Genomic DNA, 27231 nt, shown 5'->3' on the forward strand with positions numbered 1-27231 from the left:
AAAATTAAATTATCTTATTTATTTAATTGTCCATAAACTCTTGCACGTTTATCTGGCATAGCTATTTGTAAGTACGTTATGTACATATAGCTATACATTTGACGTGCCCCTCCGCCGCAAAAATCGGCAGACTGTTTTGTACAGAAAATTACAGACAAGGCGTCTCCAGTTACTAAATGCTCTAAGCCGAGACTCGTAGTCTATCTTGGATGTTATCGGATCCCTCAATATAGCCTGCCTTAAATACAAAGTGTATTAAAAATAAAACCTTCATACTAAATGAAAAAACAACACATTCCAAACCCAAACCGTCAACTGTCACCGTCAAATAGTCAAAAATCAAAATCCCGGTAACAATGTTAAAAATTGTTTGTAAGAAAAATGTTAAGGCCTGATGATGGATACGATCGCCGCGGCTGGACTGGGGGTGGCGCTCATCCTCATTCTATTGGTGCTTAGGTGGAAGATCAGGACTACAAAGCAGGCGGTAAGTAAATCTGGACCAAATCCAGTTATTATTACTATAGAGAAGTCATACCAAACAATGAAACTGTTGCAATAGCAACCTGTACCACGCGACTCGAAGTTCGCGCAGATCCGCCTCCACCATGTCGCACCAGCGATACCTGGGCGTCCGATAGGACATCAAAACATTGGTATAAATAAAATATAATAATTTTTCTTTACAGCCCAAGCCTGAACAGATTGGCGACGCGGACGTGCTACCGGGAAGTCGTTCATCACAACTAGTCCATCGTCTGTGCCCGCACAACAACGTCATCCAGAGCTTCGATGTAGAAGAGAAGGACAGCTTGGACGAGCACCTCGATATACTTGCAAGGAAGCTAGCTGAGAAGGTACGTCTACGTTAAGTCTTCTTTGAGCTTCAGACAACTAGCCCATCATCTGTGCCCGCAGAACAACGTCGTCCAATGCTGCCAAGTGGAAGACAACGATTGCTTGGACGACCACATCGAGATAGTCACTATAGTTAGTTTTTTTTAGCATTAGAAAGAAGGTAAGCGATCTTGACGTGTCTTTTAATTGAAAAACGCTTTTTTAAAAATCAGTAACTATTATTTATGAAAGCAGAAGAATATAAATGATCGTATTAGATTCATAATTGTTACATATTTGCCGAGACTTATTTTTAAAACGTGTCTTTCAATTAAAAGACATGCCAAGATTGGTTACCTTTTTTCTAATGCTAAAAAAAACAAACTATAGGAAGCTCGCTTGAGATGGTGTTTCGTTTCAACATTACATCCTCTTAGCGTGCTCTTAGCGCTCTAATAGTGGTCCACTGTAAATGTCACAACTCGTTTAGAGTTTCGATGTGGAATAGGAAGAGAACTCGGACGACCACCTCGATGTCTACTGGTTAGGAGGCAACTGAGAAGGTATTTCTAGATATTGTCCTCTAGGTTTTAGTCGTATTAATACTCTGTATTTGAACAACGTTCGTCGTCGCTTCTATGTGTAAGAGAAAGAGAGGAGAAAGAATGGTGTAAAATTCATTGTGTGATTAAATACCTATACCCTTTGCTGGATATTCTTTCTCCAACCCCACCGTGCCTATTTCTAATCTAGTGCAAAAGTATTCAGTTCTGGTGGTCGGAGACTTTCCTCCTACTAACATCTCTGACTAGTATACTATATTATCATCTTTATTTTCAAAATTATTGATTCCTTCTTACCGATCAACAGGAAAGCCGTCTCCGCCTCTCAAAATCCAAGATCAGAGAGACACAAAACGAGATTCAAAACCTTCACGCGATAGACCAGAACGTCCGTGTCCGATACCGGGAGATCATGGACTCGCTCCGCAACGATCTGTCGAGCAACGAGAAGGATTGCCGCAAGCTGCAAGAGCAGATCGAGTGGGTGTCGCGAAGGAGAGCTGAGCTGAAAGAAGAGGCGAGTTTGGCAGCTATAGGGTTTGAGAATTTACACCGTATTCCAGAGTACGGTGCGTTAACGTTGAGTGACCAGGAGAGCAGGAAGATGCGGGAAGTGTATCGACCGCCGCAGAGACATGTGGAGCTGCTTGGGGATAGGACGGTAAGCGCACCCGGCACGCTCCCTTGTTAGTATGTCTGTGCTTAATACATTTGACGGTCATCATGTTTTCCCTAGTGAAACCGAGAAAAATTGCTTATTTTATCTTTAGGCTATAATCAGCAAAGTCAGGGGTCAGCATTCAGCGACAATAGTTCAATTCGATTTTCGAACGAGCGAGCGAAGCGAACGAAGTTCTTACATTCGACTTGGGACACGCGGCTGGCTAGAGGCACGTCCCGGCATTTCAATGTTTTTAAGCTGAACTATCAGAGTATAGTTTGATACTCAAGAACTTAAGTAAATGTGTTCTAATTTAAATGAAATTGGGTAAACATGTAGTTGAGGGCATTATATTTTAGTCATTAAATTATGAGCAGGCTCGATCAAGGGGTTATTGAGGTAGAAGAGCTTAGAAGGCTGAAAAGCTATTTGTGAGGGGTCTTGCTATTCTGGTCATCTTTTTGCAAGAAAGTATGGTCGAGTTTGGTATCAAATGAAAGTGCTCGGCTTGCACTTTTATAAATCGTTTTTAAATTTACCATTTTGAAATAATTAGCAAGATAAAAATAAACATAATACAGGTATTTGACATTTGACAGGAAATATTTCGGCTTACCACAGATACAGTATCAGTTAAGGGCTCCACAGACCTTGTAATATATCCACGCGATTTTTGTTCCATTGCCGCCTATAGTGGGACATAAAATAGTAGAAATTAAATGCAATGGAACTCTAAAATTTCCTCTAAAATGGTTAGGTTTGAACTGCGATCCTCACAGAACCGAGAAAAAGTGGGTTAGGTTAGGTTAGAACTGCGAGCCTTACAGAAACGAAATGCTACTAGAAAAGTGATTTTGGTTAGGTTCGAACTGCAATCCTCACAGAACCGAACTGCTATCAGAGAAGTGGGTTCGTGAGGCTAAAACTGCGACGTTTAGAGAAACGAAATGCTACCTACTAGAAAAGTGGGTGGTTTTACCTCATTTTCTACATAGTGCACCATCTATGGACAATAATCTTTCACCGGCCCCCATAGAAGTCGGTTTTTTAGAGCACCGTACAAAACTTTGTTCACGGTGCTCTTATGGGATCACTTCGGTCTTGCAAATCGGTTAAATGCGTTTTTCTCAAAGACCGTTTGATGTAGGTACCAAAAATTTGGAATAGTTATGGCAAGTACCATCACTAACACTGTGAATAAGTCAAAACTGCTTATTTCTGATTTTAGGGGGAAATTTAGGGGGTGGAGAGGGGTAGCTTGAATTTTTTTTTATTTGTAAGAATCGTGTGGGGTACCATTAGAAAGCTTGCAAAAAATTGAGTCGATGGACTGATTTTGACTTCATTTTAGAGTGCAATGGTTTCGATAAAAAATGCATTTAAAGTTGCAAGTTTTCATACAAAAATTTTCACCTCTGTCCTGGCGATTTTCGCGAAAACTATAGCTAACAGGCAGCTGACCAGTCAATACCCAACTTAAAGAAGCATGGAGACGGCGGGAAAATTATCAGCTTAACTTTATCTTTATTAGTTTTTCAACTGCAGCCTGATCTTTGGTTGCTTAGGGCTAGCTAACTGATGCTTACAGTGGTCATTTCATATTAGGAAGTAGTTTTAGCGAGAAAGATCCTTAGTTAAAACTTTGGCATTGAAATTTATGACTTATGTCTTTGATACAAAGTTTAATTCTGCTTGCTTATTTTTGTGGGTTTTTTTTTCTGAATAGCCTACTATAAGTATGAGAGAGATCTACAAAATACAACCTTATTATATTGCAAATAAGTTTAAATTTCGAACAGGCTTTCCAACCAATTCTCAATGTGCCCAGTAAGAATCATATTTATTATTGCAGTTTGTCTGAAAAAATACAAATTAAGAATTCCGTTCTTCACTGTCGTTGTGTTTTTTTTTTCACAATAGAGCACATAGAGTTAGTAAGGCGTATAGAGAAAGGGAACGGTGCTCTGAACACCGTAGTCTTGACTTCGTGCTTGGCCAATTATTTTTTCTTGAAAATTATTTTCTACTATTTTATGTCGAACTATACGAGTAAGTAGGTGCAACAAAGTTAATTGCTCTATATAATTTTTGGCAAGCCGCGAGTTCTCAGTTCGGGGCGAACTACTAGTGTAATTAAATTTCATTATCAGTTCGTCACAAATTTTGACGTGTGCTATAGTGTATATACATGGCGTAATATACGCGAGCATGTGTAATCAATAGGCCAGCTAAGTTCCCAATCATATCTTTACCACCTAATAAACACGCAGAACATGGCCAACCCTAACACTAGAATTCCTAAACAGGTGCGCCGCGGGCACCGTCTCTACGGCGAAGCGGCTGCGGAACTCGCCAGCAATTTAGCAGAGCTACAAAAAATGGGGACACCTGAAAGAGTTACCGAGAAGTCCATACCCCCCACCACCCCCTACCAGAGACACCGGAAGGAGCCCCATCTACCGAACGCTCCTATGGCCCCTCTGGTCATCAAGAGTTCTCCGCCTCACATGGTTCAGATAGGATCATCTCAACTGGGATATCACAATTCACACGCCAATGTCATGCAGTGAATTCTGTGAATTTGCTATTCTGTTTACTGGATTTTTAATAAGTTATACAATATTTATTAATGTTATTATATATTTATTACAGAATATTATTGCAATACGTATTATATTTTCAATAACTTGAAATTCTTTAGCAGTCTCCCCTTTGATAAAAGTTTAAATTATAGATATTAATTTAAAATAAAGGCATACAAATCCAAGATTCGTGTAGCACAAGGCAGTAAGTTGCTCTATCGACTCAGAAATATTACAACTAACCTAATTATTTTTTAATTATTCTTTTATTGATCAAAAACACAATACAATAGCGCAAATTCAACGTCGATATCGCAAGCGTATCCAAAGCGACAGACATGACCGCTGCACTCCCCCTTTATAACCTCCCGTTATAATTCCGAGGGTTAAAATCCCCGAAAAAGTGAGCACTTGCCTTGTTTACAAGGTTTTAGATTTTAATTTAGATTGGGGTTGGCGCGCACAGACTGTCAAACTGACGTAAGCGCCCGCTAAAATGGCGGATGAAATGGGTCTTTTATTGTGCACGGTACGGTTGCAAGGTATTTTACGAGGGTTCGTCCCGCGTATCCATTAAAATCGCATTCGTATGTGATCACCTAATACAATATCATCAAGTCTGGGGTTGCTTTGTGAATAATTTCTCGGCAATCTGCTCGCGCTGAAGGATCAGGATAATTTTATAATTTCATAATTGTTTGCCTTTGGTTAAAGTCTGGTAGGTTAGATTAAACAGTGCGTTCACTTTCTGAGTAACTTGTGAGTATGCTTACTAATCAAATCTTTACATTAGTTTGAACAAATATGAGGTCGGTGGTGCGCATTATAATCATTATTTTACTTTATAAAAGTAAGCATATTTGATTTCACCAATCGTTTTTGCGAGTACCTAGTTAAGTAATTAATAAAAACTTATAAAGAATATATCGGGTCATAAAATATAGTAATACATATTAAACCATCAGTAGCTGGTTTTTCCGTCTGATCAACTTGTATACTGTTACAGTTCCGAAATAAGAACCTTTGTTTAATATTTTACAAACCATTTTTTGGCGAGTGGTCGCCGGTTGTTGGGTCGAACCTTGGCTCTTACCTAACAATAAGTTTCTCCGACTTATGTAGACTACCATTTGATTTAAGTCAATGTGGTGAAGACCGGCATATGAACTTTTTGTTTGGGAAGACCGTTATAGCGGTTCGTTCAGACACAGTTAAAAAGGAAGAGCTTCGCTCCTTCTGCTCTACCGATCGCAAGAGTTAGAAGCGACAAAAGAGCTTGTAAATGGCTGTACCTGACCTGATGGACGGTCTTTTCAACATTAACCTAGTGTAAGTACCTAGTGATTCCAACGAAGCCCAACTCTGGGTTGGGAGATCAGATAGAGAGCAATCACTTTCATAAACATTAGTGCCAGCGCCAGATCTTCGGAATAACCAATCCTCTAGTCTAATAGGAAGTCTAGGACGCAACCGGGAAAGCTCAAAGATGACAAGGCTTCATGCAATACCATTAACTAAATACGTGAAAGTTTAAATGTGTACAAACATATCTGGGTACTTAATAATAAGATAAAAGAGGGGGTAAATCTAGCAAACAAAGTAAACCAGAGCACTAAGGCTTACCTCGCGGCTGTAGTATTTGCACTCCACCGCAAACTAGGTACCTCATTTTTAAACCACCCTCAGGCAATTAAAACTATTGTCACTCACTAGTGTTTGTTGATCCAATACAACAACTTACTTAGCAAACCTCCTATCTGTTATACTTCTGTTATTGCAAAATTATCTCTTTCCACATGCTAATTAGGTCGAAAATTAAACTTTTCATCGAATCACTATAGTGGTTCTTGTATGATGCAACTTACTTTACAAACATCTTATCTCACCATGTTCTGCTATTCTGAAATCAACTCTATATCTACATGCAATTAGGATCTTAATCTAAACTATTGTCAGTGGACTCTAGTGTTTGGTGTTCCAATACGACTATAATTCTTTTTCAAATCCTCGTATCTTAGACGGCTCTCCCGTTTTAAACCCCACTCTATGTCCTTGTGAGAAGGTGCACTTTGTAATAAAATATAAAATCCACTTGTACTATTTATGGAAAATAGCTTCGGGCTAAACAAATGTGATGTAAAGAAAAACAAATAGACATGAGGCGCAGATGTGGCTAAACTAATTAAAAAAGCTTGGGCAAATACATTCTGTTGAAGTTGATGTCATTTTGAGATCATTTTAAACAAATTGGTGTTTAGCTTTTTTTATAAACCATTCTTGTTTGCTGATATTTAATCATTTGATGTGGAAGATGAGGTTCGATCGAACAACCTAGGTTGGAATTGGATGTTTTTGTATTGATTTTTTTCTCGACTATGAAAGTCAATAAATGGGTTAAACTTTGGCAATTTATCTGAATACCTAGGTGAGGATCATTATTCAATTTCAATTATTGGTATGTTCCATCGTAGCGTCAAAAGTATTAATGTGCCGTCGGAAAGTTTCCAAAATTGCGAAATTTCCACAGAGAACATTTTTGATGAAAATTCCCAAAATGAAAGTTTTCCGAGAACTTTTTTGAAATTTTCGGCAACTACTGACTCGATTTTGATAGATGGTCGTGTCGTTTCTCGTGTCAATCGATTTCTTTTCGTGGTCATGGTGACATTGAGTATATTTTTAATAACTTCTGAAAATTAAGAAGTCGAAAACCGTTGGTGGATTATAATTTTATAAAAACTTAATATTTTTTAAACTCGGAGAGTTATTAATTTACAAAATGTCAGTTCTTTCACACATTCCATCTCATAATCATCGAAAGTTAACCTAAAATTATTAATTAATATTCTGTACAAAAAACCTGGAATAATCCTTTCACTCGCAAGGGGTGAAAGCCAACAAGCCATAAAAATTCCGACCGCGGCCACCTAATTGAAAAACGCTTTGCTTTCAACACAGACCACTTTCCAACTAGAAAAATATAGCATAAAATTTAGTTTTGTGAATAAATAATGCCAACCTAAAAGTGGGGTGTTTTTCAGTAGATATTCATCAAAAAACGATCGACGTCAAATGCCGTCTTTGGCGTCGTTGTCACGATTTTTCGTTGAAGTCTATTGTCGTCTGTTGCGTTCAAAAGGTGTACACATGTAAATTACAAATATTAGTAAAAATAAGTGTTTTGGGGTTAAAACTATTACACTATAATATGCGACTTGTGTATTACTTTACGAATACCTAAGAGCGCCAACGCGTGGTGATTTTGCGGTTTTCGTATACGCTTTACATTAGGTACAGGCGCTTTCTTTTATTCGCATACTCACAAAAAAATATACAATACAAATACTCTTTATTGCACACCTCAATAAAAGAAGACAATACAAAAGAAAACAGAAATACAAGCAGAGGTAAACAACAGGCGGCCTTATCGCTAAAAAGCGATCTCTTCCAGACAACCTAAGATATCTAAGATGGTCTGAGCAAATTTATAAAGCAGTGTCTGTGCGAGGTAATCTATAACTCGGTAATAAACTGGCTGTTTTAAATTTAAATCGCCTATTATTGAAACGTTTCCATAATTAATTATCTTGCCGTTTAGGGGTTTGGCACTCGGTCAACATTGTAATTATGACCGCAGAGTCAAAAGAGACGGGAAATTTAATGAATGTAGGTACAGGTCGATTCACGAATGCTGGGCATCTTTCTCTTTTACTCCCATTTAGGCGTAAGAATGAAAGAGTAAGATGCCCGTAATTTGCGAACTTCGGTTTTCGCGGTTATAGCCCTGACACGAATGGAATGAACGAAACTTTAATTGCACGAGTGACACTCGGCCCGATTCGAACTTTAAGATACATCAAATATTACGACTAGATACGATATGGATTAGATATTTCAGTGTCAAAAGTGACGTTTCTTCAAACAAAAACGTCACTTTTAACACTGATATATCTAATCCATATCGCATCTAGCCGTGATATTTGACGTAGGTAGGTATCTTAAAGTTGGGAATAGGGCCGACTGGCACCATACCGCGAACCACGTTCGACGTGTTGCCTCTCTGTGACACTTGAATTTTCTCGGACACGTTCGTATTTATCATGCTACTTCAGTCAACCTCATGGACTGCAGTACTTTTTGTACCGAGACTGACTGAAATAGCAAGACACGTTCGTACGTTTCCCTGAAAATACGATGGAAAATAATTAAACACTACATAGATCTACCTATGGATGGTGGCCAAAAACGGACTCTAATTCAACAAACTTCATAACTGCTGTGTCTGAGACTCCTCACTTTATACAACTTTGTACTATTGGCACTTGAAACACAAAATAGTACAAATTAAGAACCAAGTTCAAACTGATTTGAACCTAATTACGATGAGATAAGGTCGAAATTGCCATGCAAACGGGGTTGCAGGACATGTGTGTTACCGTTAGGGTGATAGGGTGGCTAGTGGACCACGAAATGAGACTCGTGACAAAAGGATGCTGATGCTAAGACGCTGGGGCATAGGGAAATAATATGCAGTAGTTGAAGTTCGAACAAAGTCTCACGGCAATATATTAGGTATCGGCATCAGAGTTTGCGGCACTCACGCAATGACATGTCATGTAATCTTAGAGCATTTAATAACTGGAGTGGCCATTAAGAGCTTACCTCTCTGCCGAAAAACTTGCACAATTGTGCAATCTTTTGTATGGACTGACATGGCTATTGGCTATTTGTACGTTACGTACAAATCATGTAGAAATAGCAATACATTTGACGTCCCCTCCCCCGCAAAAATCGGCAGACTGTTTCGTAAAGAAAATGACAGCGATGACATCTCCAGTTACTAAATGCTCTAAGCATGTAAAGCATTTTGAAATTTATATTGGTACCGATACCAAGTTTAAATCTGATGGAAGCATTTTTAGGGTTCCGTACCAAAAAGGTACATAAGGAACTCTTACGGTGCGACTGTCCGTCCGTCCGTCTGTCTGTCACATCGCTTAATATCTCGAGAACTACTAAAGCTTATCGATTGGAATAACCATGAACAACGCTAACCCAGACACACCGAAATGTTATTTTTATTAAATATGGCAAAATTTTGAAGTCTAGTTAGTAGGTCAAGTGGGGTATCGATTGAAAGGGCCCAAATTGTACATTCAAAAACAATTTTTAATTTTTTTTATAGTAAAAAAAATGGATTTATGAAAATAAATCCCCCCCCCCTAACTCCGAAGTTTACCAATGAAAAGAAATGAAAAATATAATCACGCCATCTTTTTCTAATCGCCTATTAACCCTTTCATAGCGCTAATACGCATAATACAATGATGCGTAGCAATGCGCTATGAAGAGTTTTCGCTACAAAATGGAAAATATCTGCTACGGCGTAGCGCTACGAGCAGTACCTATGAACTGTAGGTATTTATTTTTATTTTTATTATAGTTATTTATTATACAAGAAGTTACAACTTTTTTGTAAGGACAATGCTCCACAAAACTACATTTAGTTTGACTGTGGAGTCTCACTATACTATACTTAATAAAATTTAAATATTATAATAGGTTTACATTTGGGAGTTAAAATACTTAGGTAAGTAGGTATGTCATGAATACTCTGTAGGGTAACAACACATCTCCTATAGAGTATTCAGGAGATACCTTTTTAGACTATTTTTAAATCTACTTTTTTTGGGCTCTTTGACTATGTCCGCAGGCAAAGTATTCAGTAAATAGGGTAAACGTTTTTTAAGTGTCCTATCGCCGTAATAATTATACACCCTAGGTACTTCATATTTGCCCGCAGTTAGTGCTCTGGTATTATGACTATGTTTGACTAGATCTCTGTGTTCCTGGCTGCCATGACTGTTTATAGCTAACATATATTTGAGTTTTATTCCCACTGGTAAAATTTTACATAATTTAAATAATTGTCTGTAAGTAGTCAGATTTGCAACTGTATTTTATCTTTTTATTAACTAGTAGTTTTAGAAAACGGATTTGTAACATTTCTAATTTATCTATGTTTGTTTTAAACGTGAGGCCATAGCAGTCAAGACCGTAACTAATAATAGACTCTACTAAAGAAGTATAAATACATTTCAACGTGCTAACAGGAACTTTAATACTAAGATGGTAAAATATGCTTAAAAGTATTCTTCAAAACGATGTCTAAATAATGTCAGTAGTTACCATTCGCGCGTTAATTTCGCTCGGACGTGTCCGTACATGTATTAGCGCGAGCGAGACGCACAGACGAATGAGAACAAAATAACATTATTTAGATATCGTTTTGGTCAGGTGTAAGTTTGAATTAATATATGTACTCACTTTATTAGTTTCAATTTGCCTTTTAAGGGGCCCACAGATTACCAGTTCGTCGGACAATATCAGCCTGTCAGTTGTTCGGAACTGTCCGGCGAACTGGTAATCTGTGGGCCCCTTTAATAATTTTGGCTGGCCTGCCAGTCCGACTACCGTCTTAGTATATTTTCTGTGACGACAAAATACTCGGGGAGGAATGGGTATTCATAAAATGTATGGATTGATGGAGATATTTACGAGTAATCAGTACAAAATAACATTGTTAACGTCCCTACAGTGTGCAGGAGATTGTTGTCGGTTTACGAGGCTCCTGCAGTCGCTATTGGGGAAAATTATGACAAAAACTTGGATATTAATATGTTATTTTGATCTATTAAGATTGTTTATAAAAAGCTGCTTTATTTTTATGAATTAATAATTCGTCGGGTGACAAGCAAAAGTCACTAACTAACACCATTGAAATTATTGGACAATAAACCGTGTTACAAGTGTAATAAAGTGCATTGTTACTTAAATTTTTTGATAGTACTTACTTAGTGACTTAGGTACTTAATTGTACTTGTTGAAACGTGGTTGTAACATATTTTACAGTACATATGGTGCTACTTTACCGCCCTAGTGCGGTAATTAGCTCAATACGTGCGTATGTCGAAAATTTAAACGGCCATATGTACTGTAAAACGTTGTACAATACACGTGCGAATAGGTAATTCGCAACTCGTGTCGATTTAAAACATTCCTTCGGTCGTGTTTTCCTACTTTTCGCACTTGTATCGTAATGTACTATTGATGTACAGCAAGCTGCAAAATTGTTAGACATATGAATGGAATTCGTTTATAAAGTGGCTATGCACTTTTGCAGCTGGCTGTACAGTACATGCATATAGCCGAGATGCAGCCGAAATTATCGAAAATAGCCGCCTGTAAGTGGCTTTTGCTTATATATGCCAACGAATTATACCTACTTATCTACATATGAAAAGTTACTATACTCTGTATCTTTAGGTATTTAAATAAAAGTAAACAAAATCTACCCTCAAACGGCTCCTTAAGCCAGTTGAGGGTAGATGAAAACATTACACGATCAAATAATGTAAGTTAAGGTCAGGTCGTTCAGTGACTGGACTGACTGGTCCAGGTGGTTTTGTATTTGGTCAGTTAACTAATAAATGTTATAACTACCCGAAAATGTACAAATTGTTTGTTTACTTTTATATACCTAAAGATATCTACAGAGATATTTAGAGATACCCATAGTCTAATAAAACATGGTCTTCCATTCCCAGAGTGACACGGGCCTACGTCACAACAACATGGCCGCTATATATAGCGCTATCGCATATTATCATATAGCGCTGTCGCATGATGACGTAGGCCCGTGTCAGTTAGGTGACCTAGAAAAGACGGGAATGGAGTACCAGGCGGAGTATATTATTATACCATGGAGATACCTAGAGATATATGTTTCCGCTACCCAAAAGTAGTCTGGAACAGGGGTCGGAAACCGGTATTTGCTCCATACAAAAATACCGGTATTATTACGTTCTTTTTCGTTCTTTGGTATATTATTTCATTTTTAAAGGAACAACCTAATAATACAAAGTCGTTACCTAAATACATGATTCAGTCCTACGTAAAGAGCATAAAATAATTATAAATATTTTGCTATTTCGGGGTTTTTAAAAAATACCGGTTCCGAGCCCTGGTCTGGAAGAGATCGGTTTTTAACGATAACACCGCCTGTTGCCTGCCTCTATCTTTAATCAATTGTTTTTTCCTGAAGCTGTACCTTTTACTAAAGTGTGCCAATAAACACTTATTCTATCTATCCACCTGTCGATGAGTTAGAAAACACAACTAGGTATTTTTAAGATTCCGTACCCAAAGGGTAAAAACGGGACCCTATTACTAAGACTCCGCTGTCTGTCTGTCCGTCTGTCTGTCCGTCTCTCCGTAACCAGGCTGTAACTCATGAACCGTGATAGCTAGACAGTTGAAATTTTCACAGATGATGTAGGTATTTCACTAGGCAGGGTCACTACCCACTAGGCCAGACGACCGGTCTGGCCTAGTGGGTAGTGACCCTGCCTATGAAGCCGATGGTCCCGGGTTCGAATCCTGGTAAGGGCATTTATTTGTATGATGATACAGATATTTGTTCCTGAGTCATGGTTGTTTCTATGTATTTAAGTATTTATATTGTTACGGGTCGATAAGGTAATTGAAACACGGTCAATAACGTTTTAACACAAAGATTAATTTATTCACTAAAAACACTACTATCCTAAATAAAACTAAAGACTTAATTTATAAAGAAGTGGGCGCCAGGTGAAATTTCGTCAGATGTTCGACGGGGATTCATCCAAACCCTGCCAGTCTTTCTAGCTCAGTCTATGTTCGAGTTCAAATACATCTAATTGTAGCCGTATCTCTAGGGCGTTTCGGTAGGCCCTATCGGATATGTTCCGGCACTTTAAATAAAAATAAACTTCGTCACTGCCACTGACGGAATGTCCAGAATTTACTTAATAACAACTTTAGATTTCGGAATTTCGTTACATTTTAAATTCTTAATCACCAGGTACAGTGCAGGACATGACTGCTTTATTAGCGGTTACCAGCTCAAATGCCATAATTTTACCTGTCATTCCCACAACTAGTTTTAAAAAATACAAATTATAAAACAGAAAGAAACTTAGAAAAAGTTAGGCCGCTCTAGGATTCGATCCTCAGACCTTCAGCTCAGTAGTCAGAGCGTCACCCATTGAGCTACGGATGCAGTTAACAAACTGATCGAAATAGTCGATCAGTTTCGGCACACGGCCGTGCAAGCTAATATGCGTCATAACTGACCGACCCTACGGTCTATTTTCAAATGTCTACACTTTAACATAACATACCCCTTCCCTCTTTTAAAAATAAATAAATTTCAAATTTATTTATTTTTTTACAAAATATGGCTTCAAATCTTTGATATGCCATGTCCCAATACTTTTACCCTGTGCATTATTTAATCTAAAAACTATGTCAGATAACTTCTCCACTACGACTGCCCTCTCGAATTTAGGAGCCAGTTTAGCCATGAATTTATCACTGGCCTTAGAAAGGCATTTGGTTCTTTTCCAAACTATATCACCTAACTGGAAAGTTTCCGGACGTCTCCTGTTATCATAATGCTGAGCACTCTTGAAATGAGAATGTTTAATTCTTTCTTGCACTTCTTTAAAAATCTCTGCCCGTTTCTTAAGACTTTCCAAGTAATTAACTATGTTTATTACATCACTATCTGCTGGTACAGACAACGGCCCTCCAAAAGGTGATGGTGATAAATTTGAAACCGTTGTTTCCCTACCTAAAAATAAGTACGACGGTGTGTATCTAGTAGTCTCATGCACAGCCGACCTGATTGCATGGCCTATATGGTCTAAATTGACATCCCACTCGTTATGTTTCCTACCTTTAATATACGACGAAATCATAGTACCAATAACGCGATTTACCCTCTCCGTCGGATTGCTCTGGGGATGATAGTGCGGAGTGTACCGTAGTACCACATTGTACTTCGCCGCTAAGTCCTTAAACAGATTAGATTCGAATTGCTTCCCGTTGTCGCATACAATTGTTTCCGGAGCGCCAAAAAGTAAAAACTGCCTTTCTACTATTTCACACATTTTATCGGCTTTACCTGTTCGAAGAGGAAATAACACTGTAAACTTACTAAATAAGCATGACATGACTAGCAGCATGGTGTTACCCTTTTTACTTTTAGGAAAGGGACCCATAAAATCCATGGATACAGCCTGCCATGGCCCCGTTATTTCCCTGTGGCGTCCCATGTGTCCCAACGGTAATTTTTGTGATACTTTCCGACTAGCACAACATTCGCACTCATTTACATATTGCTTCACATCCTTCAACATGTCATACCAAAAGAATCTCTGTTTAATCCTAAGATACGTTTTTCTAATCCCTAGATGACCCGAAACCGGATTGTCATGACACTCCTGAAGAACCTGGCCACGTAACATTTCGGGAACGTACAGTTTCCATACATCCTCTTCATTAGGATACTCCTTCATTGGTATTCTTTTGTACAGAAGGCCATCCGAAACTAACCATTCCGAATTATTGCTTGCAGACGAGACTTTCGTTACCTTATCTTTATACCATGCATCCTTGTGATGATCTAAGATTTCAATCAAATCTAATTCGCATTCCGGCTGCGCAACTCCTCTGGACAAAGCATCCGGTACCGTATGACACTTTCCTGGTCTATGGATGATGTCGAAGTCAAATTGCTGTAACTTCATAGCCCAGCGTGCTAAACGGCCATGCGGATCCTTCATCCTGTGCAGCCACTGTAAAGCACTGTGATCTGTCACCACAGTAAAATGCGTACCATCAACGTATGGCCTAAACTTTTCTACTGCATAAACTACACTAAGTAGTTCTCTTTCGGAGGCCGAGTACTTCTTTTCACTATCATTTAATTTCCGACTTAAGTATGCTATAGGCTGTTCCGCATCATTAGATTTTTGACAGAGTACCGCCCCAATACCAGTATTTGAAGCATCACATTGGATGAAAAATGGCTTATCATAATTCGGACATGTCATTACCGAAGTTGAAGTAAGCAGTGTCTTAAGTTTTACCCAGGCCGATTCTGCCTCAGATGTCCAACTCAACTTTTTTGCTTTTCCCTTAGTGAGGTCATGAAGCGGTCCTGCTACGTCAGCGAAGTCTTTTACAAAGCGTCTGTACCAACTGGCAAGCCCTATGAAACGTTTCAACTCTGTAAATGTCTTTGGCCTGGGGAAGTTTAAGATCGCCTCCACTTTCTCTGGATCCGTCCTGAGCCCATCTTTATCTACAATGTACCCCAAGTACCGTAAGCTAGGCCGAGCAAACCGACATTTTTCCACGTTAATCGTCAAATTGGCTGCCTTCAAAGTAGACATCACCTTCCTTAATAACTCCATGTGCTCATCAAATGTAACCGAAGAAATCACAATATCATCCAGATATGCCCATACTTTGCCCTCTTCCGCATTGAACAAAATATCCATCAATCTCTGCTGCGTCTGTGATGCATTCACCAGGCCAAATGGCATTACTTTGAAATGAAACAGCCCTCTACCAGGCACAGCAAAAGCCGTTTTTTCCTTACTGCCCTCTTCTAGCTGTATCTGCCAAAATGCCGACTTGAGATCGATAGTACTTAAAAATTTCGCGTTACGCAAACTATCAAGAACACTTGTCACTCTAGGCAACGGATATGTGTCACGTTTCGTGACTCGATTTAGTTGCCTGCTATCGAGACACAACCTATTATCCCCGTTGGGTTTTTTTACAATTACTACAGGCGAGCACCATGAGCTATACGACGGTTCCACCACATCTTTGGCTAACATCTCATCCAATTCTTTTTCAATCATCTTTTTTACCACTGGTGAAACATTGTACTGTCTCTGATATATTGGCTTACTGTCCGCTGTGTCAATGGTATGTCTCAATATCTCAGTCCTTCCTAACCCACAACCAATCGTCTGTTTCATTTCATCTATCAACCCTTCCAGTACTGCTTGCTGCTCCGACGTAAGGTCTTCCTTCGCCACAATTATTGGATTCTTTATCTCCATCTCTCCGAGTTCCACGCGACTACGAGTAATCTCACTTTTAAACCGAATTTCCACCCCGAACTCCTTAAAAAAATCTTTACCCAACACTAACTGTTGTTTGAGAGCTGGCATCACCATAATCGGCATTACACTAAATTGACCATCGAAGCTAATCGGCACCTCAAACATTTCGGTAATATCATGCGATGCACCACACGCTGTAGAAACCCCCTTTGGTTCCATACTGTTAGCCCTTAGCCCAAGTCTGTTCATCACTCTAGCAAACTGTAAATTACCAACCGTACGATTTGCACCACAATCTAACAATCCAGTGTAAGCGTGACCCATAATGCTCAACTGTACGTAAGTTCTATTGTCGTTCTGTTTCTCTATTAATAATGGGCATAAATCACACTCAGAATTATCATCCCGCACAAAGAACTTCCTCACCGTCCCCAACCATGCCTGCCACTCACTACTATTACGCTCCAGGGAGAAATTCAGTTGGCAGCATTCGTTGAACTTCCCCCTTGCTCTTTTCCCTTGCACACACAATCTTTTGACGTTACCCCAAACCGTCCACACTTGAAGCAAAAGAGCCTCTGTCTCGGTACCGAACACTCTCTAAACATATGTCCACTCTCTCGACAATTCCAACATCGCTTGGCCGCCACATTTGATGCACGACTTTGTACCGATTTAACTTCTGCAACTTCTATGACCTTACTAGGAGCTACGGATTTCTCTGACTGGCCTTTATACGCCAGGTCTGGTTCTATTAGAACCTTCGACCCGTAACAATGGCCCCACGTTGGGCGCCATTGTTACGGGTCGATAAGGTAATTGAAACACGGTCAATAACGTTTTAACACAAAGATTAATTTATTCACTAAAAACACTACTATCCTAAATAAAACTAAAGACTTAATTTATAAGAAGTGGGCGCCAGGTGAAATTTCGTCAGATGTTCGACGGGGATTCATCCAAACCCTGCCAGTCTTTCTAGCTCAGTCTATGTTCGAGTTCAAATACATCTAATTGTAGCCGTATCTCTAGGGCGTTTCGGTAGGCCCTATCGGATATGTTCCGGCACTTTAAATAAAAATAAACTTCGTCACTGCCACTGACGGAATGTCCAGAATTTACTTAATAACAACTTTAGATTTCGGAATTTCGTTACATTTTAAATTCTTAATCACCAGGTACAGTGCAGGACATGACTGCTTTATTAGCGGTTACCAGCTCAAATGCCATAATTTTACCTGTCATTCCCACAACTAGTTTTAAAAAATACAAATTATAAAACAGAAAGAAACTTAGAAAAAGTTAGGCCGCTCTAGGATTCGATCCTCAGACCTTCAGCTCAGTAGTCAGAGCGTCACCCATTGAGCTACGGATGCAGTTAACAAACTGATCGAAATAGTCGATCAGTTTCGGCACACGGCCGTGCAAGCTAATATGCGTCATAACTGACCGACCCTACGGTCTATTTTCAAATGTCTACACTTTAACATAACAATATATTATATATATCGTTGTCTGAGTACCCACAACACAAGCTTTCTTGAGCTTACCGTGGGACTTAGTCAATTTGTGTAAGAATGTCCCTATAATATTTATTTATTTATTTATTTCTGTTGCCGCTTTAACAACAAATATACAGGGTGGAAAGGCACGACGATCCTTCCCGGAAGTATTAGGTCGTTTAAGTGATACAGAGACTATTGGTAATGGTAAGAATCGTTAATTGAGTAAAAAATAAAAATTGCAAAAATACTACTTTTTAACTGTGGTGATAACCCTATAGCATGTGCAGTTGTGCACATGACGGCTAGATTAAGGATCTCCGTCGGGAAAGCTCGGGACTTTACACTTTTTTCCGATCGTTGACAGTATCGCAATGATGTATGAATGACGCATAAATGTCAAATAAATCAAATGCATGCAAAAATATTACAAACAATTTTATTACTTTCTTAGATAATTACTTTTTTCCAATATTTAATACTATCTTCTTTTCACATACGGTGTTCAAATGTACCTCCGTGTATTACAACGCCGCCGCAGCCCGTACCCGAGTATGTCGATGCACATGCGATATAGTGTATGCTCTTCGTCATTTATCCTCCGCAGAAAGCACCAATTAGCCTTTGTCTCATTTCGTCCGCAGTTTCACATTCCGTTTGGTTTGGTACACCATATCTTTTACACAGCCCCACAAATTTAAATAGCCACGAGCATCTAACATTTTTATTTGAAGAATATGACATTCAATAAGTATAGTTCAATGAAAATTTAATTTCAAACATCAGACGTCTTGTCTATTTCCTACCACGCAAGAAGGTTTGTTAGTTTGGTATTGAAGAAGTATTTATTCTTGATTTATTCTTAGTATTTCATTTTTGCAAGTTCATTTGGTGCAACTAACACAACCTACTTGTTATTTTTAATTATTTGAGATAGTTTCCAATTATTCGAAAATAATTTTGTGAAACGTGTTAAGAAACTAAAACCTTTTTATCAGTCAAGGAAACCAGAGATATTTATAAGACGATTGCGTACTTTTGAGTGGTTGTCAATGTCACCATTTGAACTGTCGTTGTAAACAATGTTGTGGTTAGTATTATTAATATTAAGGAATAACATAACTATTACATTCAAGTATTGAACAAGTGGAACCACTAAGAAAGCGAAAATCCTGCAATGATTCTTACCGTGCTGTAAGCAGACCTAAAAATGGTTAGATGGCAACAAATTAGCATAATTTCCTGTCGAATACTGATTGTTTACAAGTAAGTTCATTGACCCTGTCACCTGTTAGGGTTAGAACAAAGTAGTTTTTTGCGTGGATGTTTAAAAGGTCATAATTTAGAAACGGTTGCCCATATTAACATAGTTTCTATGGAGAAAATATAGAGCTTAGGCTAAACTATCTCCCATTTCCGGAAAGGATCGTCGTGCCTTTCCACCCTGTATATCTACTAAAAACAAAATCAAATAAATATTTAAGTGGGACTCCCATACAACAAACGTGATTTTTTTGCCGTTTTTTGGGTAATGATACGGAACCCTTCGTGCGCGAGTCCGACTCGCACTTGGCCGGTTTTTCAGTTTCAACCAGAGGCACAATCCCTCAAAGTTCGCTAGACGCGTTCATTCCAAGGACCGGAAAACCCCTCTTTACGCTTAATCCTATCAATTCGGTAACCCAATCGATTCGGTTACCTTATCATTCGGTAACCCTATCATACTGTTACCTGATTGTAATGGTAACCTTATTGAAACGGTAACCCTAACCTTTAACCGAGTTAATCTCAAAACCCCATCGCGATAGGGTTTTTGTTAAGGGTTTTTAACAGGTTTTCATTCAGTTATGGTAACCTTTATTATCGGTTGCTTACTGGTTTGCTACATTAAAGTAGTTTTAGTGATGTGCCGTCAGAACTAAAAAAAATACTAAAAAAAATGTTTATTTTTTTTACTTTATTTATATTTTGTTGATTTTATTGACTTTATTTATTAAATTTATTTAATTTAATTTATTTATTTAATTTATTGAATTTATTGAATTTATTGAATTTATTTATTTTTTTGAATTTATTTAATTTATTTAATTCATTTAATTCATTTAATTCATTTAATTCATTTAATTCATTTAATTCATTTAATTCATTTAATTCATTTAATTCATTTAATTCATTTAATTCATTTAATTCATTTAATTCATTTAATTCATTTAATTCATTTAATTCATTTAATTCATTTAATTCATTTAATTCATTTAATTCATTTAATTCATTTAATTCATTTAATTCATTTAATTCATTTAATTCATTTAATTCATTTAATTCATTTAATTCATTTAATTCATTTAATTCATTTAATTCATTTAATTCATTTAATTCATTTAATTCATTTAATTCATTTAATTCATTTAATTCATTTAATTCATTTAATTCATTTAATTCATTTAATTCATTTAATTCATTTAATTCATTTAATTCATTTAATTCATTTAATTCATTTAATTCATTTAATTCATTTAATTCATTTAATTCATTTAATTCATTTAATTCATTTAATTCATTTAATTCATTTAATTCATTTAATTCATTTAATTCATTTAATTCATTTAATTCATTTAATTCATTTAATTCATTTAATTCATTTAATTCATTTAATTCATTTAATTCATTTAATTCATTTAATTCATTTAATTCATTTAATTCATTTAATTCATTTAATTCATTTAATTCATTTAATTCATTTAATTCATTTAATTCATTTAATTCATTTAATTCATTTAATTCATTTAATTCATTTAATTCATTTAATTCATTTAATTCATTTAATTCATTTAATTCATTTAATTCATTTAATTCATTTAATTCATTTAATTCATTTAATTCATTTAATTCATTTAATTCATTTAATTCATTTAACTCATTTAACTCATTTAACTCATTTAACTCATTTAACTCATTTAACTCATTTAACTCATTTAACTCATTTAACTCATTTAACTCATTTAACTCATTTAACTCATTTAACTCATTTAACTCATTTAACTCATTTAGTAGTAGTAGTAGTAGTAGTAAACTCTTTATTGTACAAAAATACATATTAAAAATAACATACAATTAGTAAGAAGTACAAAGGCGAACTTATCCCTTTGAGGGATCTCTTCCAGTTAACCTTTGAGTAGATGAGAGGAGAAAGTGAAAAGAGGGTGACAAATGCAGCAAAATGTACAACAAGGTACCAGAAAGATAAAGGATATAAATACATATAAAATTTATAGGATAAACATACATATATTACACAAAAAGGAATGGGGAAAATACACTAAAAATGCAATCTACTAACTCATTTAACTCATTTAATTCATTTAATTCATTTAATTCATTTAATTCATTTAATTCATTTAATTCATTTAATTCATTTAATTCATTTAATTCATTTAATTCATTTAATTCATTTAATTCATTTAATTCATTTAATTCATTTAATTCATTTAATTCATTTAATTCATTTAATTCATTTAATTCATTTAATTTATTTAATTTATTTAATTTATTTAATTTAATTATTTTAGTTATAATATAATAATATTTATAATAAGAACACACCACACAGGTAGGTATAAAGATAAACAAAGGAAAGGCAAAAAAACTTGTTTGTGCTGGAGGCTTCATAGACCGCCCATGCCAACCTCGGTTATTCAATAATAAGTTGAATTTAAGTGTGCGTAAAGATTACAATCGTTTGAACTGGTCAAAAACCTCATAATGAGGTAACTGAATAGACTGGGTTTTTATTTCGGTTACCGGTAACAGAGGTTAACTCGATCTGATACGGTTACCGAATCAAAGTGTTACCTTATTAAGCGGTTACCGTTGTGGTAGGGGTTTTTATAAACACCTCTAAAATAACCCTATGAAAGACCCCGGTTAAGGTAACCGGTTCCTGTCCCTGGTTCATTCAAACCCCGGATCACCAGCGCAGTCGCACCTGCACTAATCCCAAAACACCCCTCACGAAAATAAGAAAATAAAAGAACTGTCAGAAATAAAACGCACGGCGCGGACGGAGTTGTCAGCTACCCCCGGAACGAAAACGACACGAATTGGGGAAGGTTTTTGTCTATGTTGCTATTTTTTTTATGCGGTTATGTTCACATGTTGCAAAGATAAATGTTTGAGTAGGTAAACGTATTGTACCTAGATCATCATCTTCCTCGCGTTGTCCCGGCTTTTGCGACGACTGAGCCTGGTGTCCGCTTGACAACTAATCCCGGGAATTGGCGTAGGCACTAGTTATTACGGAAGCGACTGCCATCTAACTAGACCTTATTGGGACTAGTCCGGATTCCTTACGATTGAAGAAAAGCTGACAAATTAATCTCTATTGTGCGTATCATATATACAACACAGTAGGTACCTCATTGCATTTGAGGGTATTTTATTGTCATTAAAGCTCTTTCAGTTCGGTATGTTGATGAATGAAATATAACTCCAAAAAGTTGCATTTGACAGAAAGAAAAAAGTACCACCCTTTCTCAATTCAATTACTCGACCCATACAAGTGTTGACGATTTTAAAAATAGGTAACACACGAAAAACGAAACACTCCCCATCGGTTCTTAAATTCGCTAACGCTAAGCATCACATATATACTGCTTGCATTAAAAATGCACAAACCTAACAATGCTCCTACAAAAACATTTTAACGTGCAAATTTAAACTTTAAATCGAAGAATTAAAGGCTGTTGTATATTATTTTCGGGGATATGAGGGAATGTCTGGCGATATTAAAACTTTGAGCCACCCTTCTAAGTAGGCTCTCTTTTTCTTTTTGTCCTTAATGTAAAAAAGAAAACGCCCAAAGTTTCGGGCAGAGTTTAAATTTTTCCAGCCTTAATGCGCTTATTACGAGTGGGGAGAAAAAATTAGGCGGTTCTCAAAGTTTTATAATAAAGTTGTTGGCAGATGCTCGGATGTAGGAGAATTTCTGAAGTAGAAGTAGTTAGGTTTGAGTTGGAATGAAACAAACAGCAAATGTTTTAAGTAGGTAGAGGTTATTTCGGTTTCAGTAGATTGGTTGCTTTTTTGTCCATAACAAATTGCACATGTAGGTACCTACTAAATTTTTCTGTTACATTACCTACCTACTGGTACCATAAGGCTTCAGTTCTCATGTGCTAAGGTATACCCACTAAAACCCTGTGACGGATAGAGTTGAGGTCATATACCATAATTATGAATGAATGAAAACATTTATTTTCAGGCAACTATTGGCCCATATATATGTATGTATTGTACTATGGAGCAAACAAGTTATTTAAATCATACAATGTCGATAATTGACACTTTTCATACGGCCACACAGGGATTATCGCGATAATCAACGGCGTTTTCCATTAGTGTGGCCCGGCATTACAGACATATAAGGTTTCTACCTACACAAATAACTTGCAAGATTATGTACCTATTTTTGCGCATGTGGCATATATACTACACACATTGATATAAAATTCCTGTCCCATATTTATTCCTTATACCGACATTTACATTCGTGGACTATCTCTATTTCGCGCTTTTGCCAAAACACTGCATAATATTTGCGCTATTTTGCCCCCTAGCGACATCTGTCCGTCATGTAATGTAATATTTAAGGGGCAAATGTTGGGAAGGTTTGGGCGCCTTCGCTCGATTCCCATCTTTATTTACATTTATCTAGTGGACTTATTTAGTAGATTGCATTGCATTTAAATGTGAACGATGCTGAACGTAGTTTGGAAGAATTACGGCCCCTAAACCAGTTTTTAGTAGAAGCACTTTATTTTTGCAGTAATGTAAATTTAAAGGAACATAAGTGGTCATTATAAAGATTGTAATGATCATAGTACTAACTACTATCTTATGCAACGGAATACCCAAAACACAATTGAAGCACCTAATAGTCCTACCCCCTTATCAAAGATAATTTGAAATAGAGAGTTTACTGTCATGGTAAATTATGTAGCTACAGTACATTTACTGCCATCTTTCGACAGGCGATTAAAACTGTTAGAACGCCATTTGACTTTGATCATTATTCTTTCAATGATATGTGTTAACTTGTTAAATATTAATATTAATGCCATCGAGAGTAGGCTGAAGGTTATGGCGCCATCGCTCGAAAATATTGCACCATAGGGGCTGTCCATAAATTACGTCATCGATTTTTGACGATTTTTGACACCCCCCCCCCCCCTATAATCATCCAAAAATCATGCTTCAAATGACCCCATTTCCTCCTACTTCATGCTACCGTCATCCGATGTCCAGACCCCCCCCCCCTAATTTGAAATGACGTAATTTATGAATAGCCCCATACCTATGACCTATAGTCGAGTAGATGGCGTTAATATTAATATTTAATAAGTTAACAAATATCAGTGAAAGTCAATTGACTTTCAATTTGAATTGGATTTCAATTGACGGACAGCCATTACCGAAAGTACCTACATCAATTTAAGTATTTGGAATCGATGCTAAGCTCTGATGCCAACATCGATGCGGACGCTACCCATAAAGCAAATGCAGCCTGGCTAAAATGGAGAACCCTTACAGGCGTGTTGTGTGATGCCAAAATGCCGATCCGGCTGAAGGGCAAAGTCTACAAAACGGCAGTAAGACCAGCCATGATGTATGGTAGCGAGTGCTGGGCCGTCAAAAAGCAGCATGAACAACATATGCACACGACTGAAATGAGAATGCTAAGGTGGGCAGCCGGAGTAACAAGATTGGACAGAGTGCGGAATGAATATATCCGAGGTTCTTTTAAAGTTGCTCCCATAGTGGATAAGATGGTGGAAAGTCGTATGCGATGGTACGGTCATGTAATGCGACGGGACGAAAACAACGCTGTAAAGAAGGCCCTGGCTATCCCGGATAAAAAGAGAGGTAGAGGGCGACCGCCCGCCACGTGGTGGACAACCGTTGCTAACGATCTAGAACGAGCTCAACTGGACAAGCAGACAACCCAAGACCGACTGTCTTAATTGGCGCCGTAAAACGAGGAGGGCCGACCCCAAATAAAGGGATAAGGCACGGCAGAAGAAGAAGAACAAATATCAGTGAAAGTATAAGGGCTCATTTAGACGATGCGAGTACTCACATGCGAGTTTCATTACATTGCGGGTTTTGATACTTTTAATTTGTCTGTTGAATTAGACGTAACCAACAGTCCCCGCGCCGTCTAAATCAGCCCTAAGGATCAAAGGCAAATGGTTTTAAGACGAAACAGGAGCTGAGTTTTAAATATTTTAGGTAAATATAGCCGTCTCGCTAACGGAAGCGGCACCTAAAAGTAGTGCGATAAGGACAAGGCGAAAAATCCTGCGTAAAAATCTCAAAAATTGAGGTTTCGTACTCCTCTGTTTTCTCCTCCAAAACTTAACCAATCGTCACCAAATTTGGAAATCTAAATGATTATGAAATTATCTGTGTCGGGCCGTTTTGCTTTTTTGGCTAATTGATATCAGTTTTGAATGCCACGCCTCTCATTGCGGCATAGTCAATTAGGCCATTTTGGCCATTTTTGTAGGGCTCTAGCGCCTTAAAAAACAAAAATATAAAAAAAAGGAAAAACGGTCCGACACAGATATTGACAATATTAATATGTGTTGAAAAAATCATTGCTCTAGCTTCAAAAACCACGGAGGAAAACGAGGAGTACGTTTGTATGGAGATAGAGATGGGTAGTGAGTATATACTCACGGGTAAATACCGAGTAAATACTCAGTATTTACTCAATTTACCCGTATTTACTCGTTTATACCCAAATTGGTGGGTATAAACTATTTAGAGTGCTGAAAGGGGCATACAAATTTGAAATATAGGTGTATTTTGTAAGCCGAAGTCCTCAAAATTGTAAGAAATGTATTTTTAAAAGGGGCACTCAACTCATTACATGTAACTAATTGTCACAAAAAAAAATCAGAAACCACCAACGTGTTGCACATCATTAAATGGGTCTTTAAAAATAACTGGAATGTTTCTAAGAACATTTTTGGATAAATTGAATATTTTTGGGAAAAAACCGTTTCGAAAGGCCAAAATAATGTTTATCTCTCTATAACTTTAGAACCAAAGTTCAGAAAAATTAAGAAAACATATCGAGAGATAAGCCGTATAATAGAGTACAAATAACAATATTTGGAACATCATCGGTTGAGCCATTTTTGAGTTATCTTTAAAAAACCCTTAATAAAAGGTCGTAAGTGCCGGGTAAATACGCACTTTTGCGCGACATGCAGTTATCCATAACATCGATAGAATTTAAGTACCATAATTTTAAAGTTATTACCTTCTTATTTAAAACAAAATTGTTAACTATGCATTATCACAATTTGCCCTTCACTGATAACCTACCTTACCTTTTTTTCCAAAATTAAGCGTCCTCTATGCTTTTTATTTTATAGATATTGTTAATACACGTTAGCACTCTTCAATAAAAGACAATTTTGTTCTTAAATTTCACTTTTTGAATATTTTATAAGCAATCGTTTTTACCCACCTAAATGAGTAAATACGGGTATTTATCGGATACTTTGAGTAAATACCGAGTAAATACTCAGTATTTACTCACCCCTACCCATCTCTATATGGAGAAATGACCACTCCCGTTGGCTCTTAACAGTTTTATGTTCTGTCGAAAGATATGGCAGTAAATTTACAGTGGCTACATAATTTACTTTGACAATCCGTCTCTATACACTCTATTCTTTGCCCTTATTCATAAACGCGCTACAAACCTCTATTAGCTAATAATCGTTTTGTCTTTATGAAATTTAAAAATATATACAATTGGAATAGTTGCATTTGCAAAATCAACTCTGTTCCTTACATCAAACTAGGTAATTTTTTTATAGCAAATGTTGGTTACTACGGAACCCTTATAGTTTCGCCATGTTCGTCTGTCTGTTGGTCCGTTTATCCGAGGCGTTGCTCCGTGATCGTTAGCCTTTTGGACGCCAATGACCGATATATCCGCACCGCAGGTTCAACGCCAAAGACTGATTAATCGGTCACAGACCACAGAGCAACATAGACCTACGTGCATATGCGTAAAGTTCAATTTCAGTTTTGACACTTCTGTGACGT

General features: G+C 37.1%; 1 protein-coding gene across 2 annotated transcripts; it reads left to right on the plus strand.

The window, feature by feature from the left end:
• The first annotated feature begins 307 nt into the window (after positions 1-307).
• Positions 308-4728, plus strand: LOC134801090 (uncharacterized). 2 transcript variants are annotated; one of them, XM_063773611.1, is made up of 4 exons: positions 308-487; positions 690-857; positions 1708-1917; positions 4368-4728. In XM_063773611.1, the coding sequence occupies exons 1-4, from the start codon at positions 395-397 to the stop codon at positions 4629-4631; spliced, it is 735 nt and encodes a 244-aa protein (XP_063629681.1). In that variant the 5' UTR covers positions 308-394; the 3' UTR covers positions 4632-4728. The 2 variants fall into 2 exon arrangements, with proteins under 2 accessions (XP_063629681.1, XP_063629680.1); XM_063773610.1 differs by having other exon boundaries at positions 310-487; positions 1708-2061.
• Positions 4729-27231: the final 22503 nt, after the last annotated feature.

The sequence above is a fragment of the Cydia splendana genome, chromosome 21 (genome assembly GCF_910591565.1).
Source record: "Cydia splendana chromosome 21, ilCydSple1.2, whole genome shotgun sequence".
NCBI classification, from domain to species: Eukaryota; Metazoa; Arthropoda; class Insecta; order Lepidoptera; family Tortricidae; genus Cydia; species Cydia splendana.

What these genes read in the sequence shown, in the direction of transcription:
- LOC134801090 (XM_063773610.1), top strand. Translation starts at nt 395, where the DNA reads ATGATGGATACGATCGCCGCGGCTGGACTGGGGGTGGCGCTCATCCTC. An exon ending in TCAGGACTACAAAGCAGGCG is followed by an intron (nt 488 to 689) that starts GTAAGTAAATCT and finishes TTTTCTTTACAG; the next exon opens with CCCAAGCCTGAACAGATTGG. An exon ending in CAAGGAAGCTAGCTGAGAAG is followed by an intron (nt 858 to 1,707) that starts GTACGTCTACGT and finishes ACCGATCAACAG; the next exon opens with GAAAGCCGTCTCCGCCTCTC.